The 9,518-nt window shown below is 41.8% G+C and overlaps 1 protein-coding gene across 1 annotated transcript in view; it reads right to left on the minus strand.

The window, feature by feature from the left end:
- Positions 1–7,586, minus strand: part of spns3 (SPNS lysolipid transporter 3, sphingosine-1-phosphate (putative)) — a 10,747-nt gene extending 3,161 nt beyond the window's left edge. Inside the window, exons 1-10 of the mRNA XM_030792675.1 lie at positions 7,512–7,586; positions 5,580–5,831; positions 5,282–5,347; positions 4,361–4,497; positions 3,779–3,930; positions 2,779–2,845; positions 2,369–2,511; positions 1,861–2,013; positions 683–872; positions 33–98 (exon numbers count right to left, since the gene is read on the minus strand). Coding sequence (XP_030648535.1) covers positions 33–98; positions 683–872; positions 1,861–2,013; positions 2,369–2,511; positions 2,779–2,845; positions 3,779–3,930; positions 4,361–4,497; positions 5,282–5,347; positions 5,580–5,808 — 1,203 coding nt within the window. The 5' untranslated portion in view covers positions 5,809–5,831; positions 7,512–7,586. The remainder of the gene's footprint in view (positions 1–32; positions 99–682; positions 873–1,860; positions 2,014–2,368; positions 2,512–2,778; positions 2,846–3,778; positions 3,931–4,360; positions 4,498–5,281; positions 5,348–5,579; positions 5,832–7,511) is intronic.
- Between the last annotated feature and the right edge of the window lie 1,932 nt (positions 7,587–9,518).

Here is a 9,518-nt window from a genome sequence, read left to right on the forward strand (position 1 = left end):
GTGTGTGCGTGGTGTATAGCAGGGGAGTTTACCAGGAGGATGTCAGCAATAATAGCCCAGTTCAGAGACAGCAGAATCTCCCCCAGAGCGATGAAAACCTATATAATCACACAGCAAATGTACACAGGCCTCGTAGAGAAAATAAATACATAAATACTACATCGTACAGGTGTCTGTGATACTACAACTAATACTGTCATCCAAACCTATGAGCTCTCCTTCATTTAGAGTATAAATGCTAGCTTGAGAAATAGTCACTAGGTCATAGTAGCTAAATATTACAATGTTCAGGAAAATTTCAGTGTGAAACTGCTATTGACTTGTTTGTTTGAATCTCTGGCAATCTGAATCTCAGTGTGCTGTGCAACAGGTGTGTGTGTGTGTGTGTGTGTGCGCGAGTAGGTTTTCCTATACTAGAGAGGACAGAGCGCCCTCACAAGTATAGAAGGATGTGAGGTCCTCACAAGTTTGCATGACTTTTTTTTTTTAAATAAAAGATTATTATCTTGTTGTTGGCAAAATGAAACTGATGAAAGTGTTTTTTGAGTTAGTTAGGGTCAGGGTTAGAGTTAGCCTGAAATTCCTGTTCCTTGCTTTCAGTAAAACTGAAGTCCATGGTCAGTCCTAACTCGGATAGTAAGACAATCGTGTGTGTGTGTGTGTGTGTGTGTGTGTGTCTTACGTATGTGGCTGGGATGCTGGTGGATGCCAGGACGATGGCGATGAAGAAGCAGGGGGCGGAGCTAAGCATGCCCACTGCGCAGATCAGAGGGTCTGCATTGGGAACCCTGTTTTTCAGTTTCTTGGATATGCAGCTGCCGATGATAACTCCCACAATCCCCGTCACCACCGTGATCGCTCCGAATATGTAACTGAACCAGGGAACAGGGGAACATGGGAACGGTCAGAGAAAGAGAACTTTCCTGAAAGCCAATTAGACTTATGTCATTTCCAGCACATATCTTACCAGTCCTAACCTGCTTTCCAGGACCTTGATTAGCAGACTTAGTTGTCTTTGCTTGTGTATGTGTGTGTTTATGTGTGCGCGCACATGTGTGTGTGTGTGTGTATATGTGTGTGCATTGTGACGGCCACCGCTCTGAATTTTGTTGTGTGTTTGCAGGTTGGGTGTCAGAGTGGGAGGGCCGTCCCGGTTGATGCTGAGCACCTGGGAGTTTTTATCCCAAGGAGTATAAAAACCTAAAGAGAACTGACGTTTTTTTCTCCCCTTCTAACCTTTTTCTGTTTCTCTCTTCCTCAGGCCACCAGCATTTGTTTCCTGAGGATTTTGGCTGCTGCATTACAACACCCCCACACTTCTCTACCACACATCCTTGCCTACACCACTGATACTGCTGACTACCAGTCTAATCCTTGAATCATGGGTGTTTTTTTTTTTTGTTCCTTTCATGATAAATATGCTTTGTTTTTAATTTGATCTGTGTGTGGTCTGCCCTCCTTTTTGTCACCTCTTTTGAGCCGAGTCGTGACAGCATGCATGTTTGTGCGTGTACGTGCGCCTGTGCGTGTGCGTGTGTTTGTGTGTGTGTAGATGTGTGTGTGCCTGCGTGTGTGTGTGTGTGCGTCAGATTTAACTCAGTGATAACGGACCTAATTCTCCAAGCCTCTACATCTGCGTATGTGAACTTCAGTGAGTCATTTGAATGAAGGAAAACTGATCACCGTGAAGTCCCACTAGATCATGCTGATATTACATGTTTGGACAGACAACATTCTTAAACAGAAACATCAAATGATTTTGGATGAATTTTCCCTTGAGTATGCTCCTTGATCATTCAGTTTTTACCCCTGTTTCATATCATAGTTCCACTCAGAGGTTCAATTTTGACGCCTTCCCACCTGTCTGTGGTGTCACATGGTTCCTTAGAGCACGGTTCTCTGATTCCTTGGATGACCTGAGCCCGAGACAGGAAGGTGGGTGTCCAGAAAGCCAAGGCTCCTGTAACAAACGCCATGGCTGTCACGCCAAGAGAGGACCACACAAAACTCCGACTGGTGGAAAACACACACACACACCACACGCACACACACACACACAGACACACACACACACACACACACACAAGATTATAGTGAAGAAATGCAATGCACCTACAGCCATAAAAAGCTCATAAGCAGAGCAAAAAACACTTCAGTGAGCTGTAAAACAGCACGAAATATGTTATAAAACAGCAATAAAAGTGATTTCACAACAACTGATTAAATCACAACATGTCCACCTTTAAGTCAGACAAAATATGCATTATCATGATTAAATCATTTAAGACGTTAAACAGTGTTTTCTTTAATCACTCATACTAAATGGTAAATGAAATGAAATGTACTGTTCGCTGTTGACGTGTCTTACTTCTTTAACAGGTATTTGATGTCCTCTAAATATGACGTGTGCTCGATATGGATCCTTCCGTGCGTCTCTGCAGCTCCTCGAGGAGGGTTTGGGACGAAGAAAACCAGTAATAAAAGTCCCACTGAACCCAGTATGGGGTTGAGCTGAGGAGAAGTTGGAAAGACGGAGAGATCACCGATTATTAACCCAACCTGACTGGCTGAGTTTCAAAACATAGCCTTATATTCTCCTACACTGCTTTCTATTGTAATGACTGAAATTGCCTTCCAATTTAGCGATCTTTGGACATGTGGCTATTTGTGGAAACTAAGAAACTGTTCGGACTGAATTTACTGATGAGCAAAAGTTCAGAGTCTACTAGACAATTGTAATCGTGTATTTTTGGAAATGATAAATGTTGAGCTCCTCACTCTCAGCGCCCAACGCCAGTCCCCAGTTGCAGTTGCCAGTGTAGCTCCCAGAATGTATCCAAGGCCACTGAAAAAGGACATTTTAATCAGAACCAACAGTTAGCGTAAACACGATCATTTTGAACAGACAGAGGAGGACTAACACATGCTGTGTATGTATATAGATAGATAGATAGATAGATAGATAGATAGATAGATAGATAGACAGAAAGACAGACGGATAGATAGATAGATAGATAGATAGATAGATAGATAGATAGATAGATAGATAGATAGATAGATAGACCAACAAATAACAAGGTGTCTTCTCTGTTAATACTGGGCTCTCCGAAAAATGGTTTATATACTGTACAAATATCACAAGGAGTGAGGTGTGGTTTGGTGCGGTGACTGGAAGAGTGATGTTTAATGTTGGAGCCTTAAGAGTCTAAAACCCTATAAAAGGGCTCTAGCCATAAACTCAACATGTTCTCATATCACAGACCCTGAATGTGCCATAACATGACATCATAAAAGGGCAGCAGTGGCCAAGTGGCAGTGGAAATGACCCCGAAGGCATTGTGAAGGTCAAGAATTCAGCTCCCGACTGTAACAACAAAGGAACTGACTCCCATTGAATGTTTACAGTCTCTCGCTCTCGCTGATTACATCCGGTTACCTTATTACCTTTGAACGAAGTACTGAACTACGGACTAAAATACTGACTCAGAAAAAGACCTACGAGGAGTTAGGTCACTCTGGATGTCATCTAGGATTGTCTGTTAAAAAATTACAGCCAAACATAAAACCAAGAGGGAAAAAAACAGTATAATGCTACCTAAGCATTTGAATAGGTGGGGCAAATATATAAGAGTATACAAAAAGTCTACATAAAGCTCTTAATAAACTAGGCACTCCAAGAGACCTCAGAGCTCTGTCTGGTTGAGTGGATCAGTGTTAAGGGAGAGGTGATCAACTTGCTCCAGAACAGGTTCTCGGCAGGGTTCTGGTTGCTCCTTACCTCCCCACGGGGATGAAGATGTAGAAGAAGGAGATCATCAGAGTTCTCCTGGAGCCAGTAAACAGATCTCCAATGATAGTTGGGGCGACGGTGCAGTAGCTAGCCTCCCCTGTACCAACAAACGCCCTCAACAAAACCAGCAGCCAGAATTGCTACACAGACAAAGAACAAATACGTTAGATTGACAGAGGTCCCAACATACGGTATAATACAGGGGTTTTCAAGCTTTTTCGAAATGCCCCCCCCCCCCCCCCCCCCCCCCCCCCCCCCCCCCCCCCCCCCCCCCCCCCCCCCCCCCACTACTTTGTCTAGGTTTGAACTCGCATCCCCCTCCCCCTCCTTTTTCACTGTACTTGCAGTTTTGCACGTAAAAATCTCCTAATCTTGCACCCTCCTCGACAGGTGCTCACTCCCCACTGCCGGGGCGCACCTCATGGGTTGAAAACCCCTGGTATAGTATACAGCAGGGTCAGTAATGACCTGATAGTTTCTTAAAGAGGATATCTGATCCTACATGGATAGATAGATAGATAGATAGATAGATAGATAGATAGACAGATAGATAAAACACTTCTACCGTACCGACTCCGTTACGAAAGAACTGCTAAGGGTCATCACAAGCCATGCGCACAGCCCGCCGATCATGATAAGTTTCCTGTTGTAGCGGTCGCCCAGGTAACCGAAAATGGGCGCCAACAGCATGAAACTGCAGATGAAAACTGTAAACGTGTAAGTGGTTACACGACATTGAAATCATTTCGGGTTCAGTGAAAAGTATGTAGTAAACCCCTTAGTAGAAGAGCCCTATGGCTTCATTCTCCAAGCAAAACGAAGCCGTAGGGCTCTTCTATTAGAGGGTTTACTACTTGGCCTGAGTTAACCAACTCTGAGTTTTTACTAAACCCGCTTTCTGGAATACCCCCCTGGTTCCACATGAATGCTCAGTTTATCAAAACAGTGTTTTCGGTCCCAGACCAGATGCAGGACAAACAATTATTCAAATTAATTAAAAATGTAAGTTAATTTATAATACCCGAAGAGACAGATAAAGGGCTTGTACATAAACAGAATAGACAGAACACAAGTGGAAAACAGATTTTTAAAAAGATGTGTGTCAAATGGGACAGTGTGTATCTTTTTTCTTTTTTTTTTTTTATTATCTCTTATTTCCCACTTGCATAGTGTTCCCTGCACACTCAGCTTTACTGATGGGAATAATCCAAAAAAAAAATTCTTTAGAAGTTAACAGATTAACACGAGCAAAATTTGAGATACTGGAGACATATGCATAGAAAAAAATGATAAGCATCTCTAAGGGGAAATGTCTCCTCACCACATTATTCGACAGGAAATCATTTTTTTGCAGCCTGACTTCTTTCTGCACTATTACACAGTGAGCAACTGCAATCTTGAAATGTTTGTAAGAAACCCAAACCGTAACCCTAACTTGTGATATATATATATATATGTGTGTGTGTGTGTGTGTGTGTAAAAAGACTTTACCTGTCTGTAGCAAGCCTGATGTGCTATCACTGATGCCAAAGAACTTTTGGATGCTGGGTAGAACACCTGAAGCAGAAACAAAACAATCCAGTCAGCAATATTGAGGGAGCCCTTTTTTCCTCACCAGAGACAACACTGAAACGTCAAGCATCTGTTTCACTCTGAAGAAAAGCCCTTTGGTGGCTAAGACACATCACACATGTTGCTGTTAGACACGTCAGATGAACTGGAGTAAAGTTCAGTCGACCTCTTCAGCCTTTTGAAAACTCTAGTAGAGCTCTTGGTTACTATCTCTCACCTGCGATTGTGTAGCGATCCATGTAGTTAAGCAGGTTGATGTAGCACAGAACTGCTACAGCTATTCGTCCCCGTCCCGGGGAGATGACAGTTGCATCCTCCGGTGAGGATTTGGACTTGTCTGTTGGGTCCCTGGCTATGGAGCCATAGCCTGGTTTAGCATCTGCGCGAAAACTTAAATTTGTCTTCTCACCACGCTGGTTAGACACCTCAGGAGCCCCTGTCTCCATGGCGACCCAGTATCTTCACACTTCTGCAACAGGAAATGGTTTAAGAGGCCTCCAGTGACCCAAGCTTACTTTCCTAGTGCTGCAGTGTTTAATATCTATGTACATATGTGTGGATGGATGGATGGATGGTTGAATGGATGGATCGATAAATGGATGGACAATTCTTATACAGCTAAAAAGACACAATACGTTTCCGACTTTAGCTTCAACTAACTAGCTTCAACTAACAAAAACAATTACAGATAAATTTAGCTGCTAGTTGCTAGTTTAGTTTAGTCAGAGTGCCCAAGTCTTCCTTTATTTACCCTTAGACACATATAAAACTGGATCTCTCTCTTTTTTTTTTTTTTTTTTTGCTGTAGCTTCAAGCACTATGTCTTTGGCCTTTAGGATATTTTTGGTTATTTCACTCATTACCAATGTTTCGCTCCATTTGAACTCCGGGAATTCCTATCTTCTGAGGGTTGCTAAATGAAGAAAATAAAATAGAACGGCACCTTCGGTCGCCAGCTCAGTCCCACAGTCCCTACTGCCTTTATTAGCCGCTTCTCCGCTTTATTGGAGCTGCTTCCAATTAGTTAACCTTGTTTCGCTGAAACGCTTTATAAACATCGGGGTGGAACAGCATTCCTCTCCACAACTTGTCTTTGCGTCTTTGTTTTCCCTCCGTTTATATGATGTGCAGGGCAAAACAAGACGTTAGGCCAGACAAAGAGAGACATGGCTAGAGCGTGAAGGCAGGTTCTTACTTGTCCGGATGAAATATGTTACACACGTAAGACATGATTAAGATATGCCTGTCAAATGCAGCTACAGTGTATAGTTAGCTCCAGACAAACCCAATAATGAAAGTTACACAGATATCGTGGGAGACTCATTTATAAGCAGAAGTGAGGATTTTCACTAATGATGAGTAGTGATGATTATTGACGTTTATCCCAAGTGCCACACAGGTGTGAGGGTAAGTGCACAAGGTAAACTGGTTAGGGAAAGAAATGATCACATGGGATGCTTCTAAAAGAAACCGATCTCTTCATCAACAAGCCACTTCACTCATACTTTTAGTTTAATAATCGCCTATGGATTCAGTTATGTCACAGATATTATGGAAAATGCAAGTTGCAATTAGTCATCAGTTACAACTTATCACTCGCGGTAACATCTCTATTATCATCACAGTAACAACTTTTCCTCAGTTTTACTACACTGTGATTAGATAGTTACTCCATGTCTTAAGAGATTTATAACGGTTCACCCCCCCCCCCTTCCCCCCAAAAACAAACAAACAAACAAACAAAAACAGTAGTTCTGTGAGTGTGGTTATGGAAAGCAGTGAATATGTGCTGGATTGATATGGTTATCTGTGCAAAGGTTAGTCATGGTATTCTGTGAATGATTGTGTCAGAAGATGCTCCTGACTGCTTTTCCCCAAGCAACAATGCAACACTTGTGGATACTGGAGTTTCCCCACATAAACAAGACACAATGCCCTGTAATTGTGTAACTGCAACCCAGCTATAAAAAAAAAAAGAGGAAGATCTGTTTCTTCACTCAGAATTTACATTTTTGGACGGATAAAGAATTTCAGTTTTATTTCTAAGACCCTAAATAACAAACTTATTATACACATGTCCCATGCTGTAGATAGAAAGTTTTGTATTCACAATACCTCATGAACGGAAACCATCAATGAAATGCCTTACATGCAGGTTAATGAAGTTCTGATGACAGGTTTGGGTTTAATCCATGTTTTCCTCTCTTTAGTATTTAGTAATTTTGGTCCTCTTCGTTGTGTTGATTGCTCAGGATGCTAGATAAATGACATGAGATAGAAGCAGAAAAAGGAAGGAAAGAGAGAGAGAGAGAGAGAGAGAGAGAGAGAGAGAGAGAGAGAAAGATTTCTGTGTATCTTCAATGCACTGCCGGCTTATCTAGTCAGTATCAGGACCCCGCCCCTTCGAGACACTAGTCATGCATCTGAAAACAGTTCCTCATTGTGACGTAAGGAAAACCTCAGGCCAACAGTCAATTTTTTTTTTTTTCCCTACGCTTAACACTTTCAGTAACGGCCCAGTCCATCGCTGACAGAGTGATTACGTTTGTTTGTCCAGAACTATGTCCTAATTCCAAAGTTCAACGTTGCAAACCACGGCAGGGCAGGAAGATCACACTGACAGGAAAAAACAAACAAGTGTAATGAAGGCGGTTGATTTTGTCACTGCCACAGAGGAGGAGTGTGGGTTTCACTGCATGTGTGGAACTTCTCTCAGGGAACTTCTCTCAGGGAACTTCTCTCAAGGAACCTCTCTCAAGGAACCTCTCTTGGTTCTTCTCAGAACACAGACAGCGTGATGTGTCTAAAGTGTAAAATATTTGTGCGTTTCAGCAACAAAAATAAGGAGGGTAAGAAGTACGGCCAAAAAACCCTTTTGAATACTCGAGCAGCTTTCGGTCAGGAGTCCGGAGAATCCCTGCATTTTCTCAGCCGCAGTCTGAACGCCGGTCACGTGTGAAGGACTTGCCTGAGTTCTTCGATGGCTCGGACCACTCTGAAGGAAAAATGAACGCCGGCTCTTCTGTTTAAGCCTTGCCAGGAAAACACACATTAAAATGTTATGTAACCTCAAAATTGGATAAGTTGTACACACTGTCTCTTTTTTGCACTCCTCAAGAGCTCCTGTTAAGTTACCAGGACTCGTTATTTACGTTAACAGCAATTAGAAACTGACTGAATATATTAATCCCAGTTTTAGGCTTTGGTTTTGGGTCAAATCTACATAGAGTTTTGTGTAATCCACTGACAGAGGCCCTTTGTCATGTAGTAACTGCCACTGCATGAGAGAATGTGTAACAAAATTTTGAGCCTTGTGACATTTTGCTGCAATCCGTAATGTCCATCACAAATTCCTTTCACAATGTTTCCACCGCGAGTTCTCTCAGTATCTTTCTTTAATCTAAGTTAAGTCATTTAAGTACTTGTGTGTGGTACATTAAACATATGGCGGGGGGGGGGGGGGGGGGGATCACTCATATCGCAGTATTGATATATGTGTAGCAGTAGTTATCAGATTTACCACTGTGACATGCTGGAGATGAGCTGATGCATGTGGGTTTTTTTTTTTTTAGCTTTCATTCCATTGCTGCTTCTCTATAAGTAGCATATAAAGTACATATACAATGCCTATAAAAACTAAATAATGTATATAAATAAAATCACATATAAAATGCATTGTCTGCAGGTAAAGGCTATGGGGTATCAAATGGCACAGTACATTAATAAGGTACCTCTTATAGGGGTGAAGTCTTAACTATAGGTAACAACTCCACATGAAAATGCATACTGTATTTGCAAAATCTTTAACAAATGTTTTATGTTCTTTGCTCTGTTGCCCACTTTTGGCCTTGAGCTCACTGTATCACTGTTAGCATGTAGCAAATTTCAGTTTGCGTTTGGTTGCGCTGAGTTGGTTTTATGGTATTTGACGAGTATTAAGGAAAAACAAGAACTGAAAATGTATGTATTTTTTTTTTTTTTTTTAATCTCTGTATCTTGTTTACTTATCTTTGGACATTTTTCTGTTTGCAAGCTGTCTGCTATCCTGGGCTCGTGTTAATATACCAACCAGACCATGTCACTTTTACGTCTGCTGAAACAATGGATCCAAATGTTGTAGCCAGTTTCAGATTTGACCGATTATTTAATATAATAA

Source organism: Chanos chanos, chromosome 15 (assembly GCF_902362185.1).
Source record: "Chanos chanos chromosome 15, fChaCha1.1, whole genome shotgun sequence".
NCBI classification, from domain to species: Eukaryota; Metazoa; Chordata; class Actinopteri; order Gonorynchiformes; family Chanidae; genus Chanos; species Chanos chanos.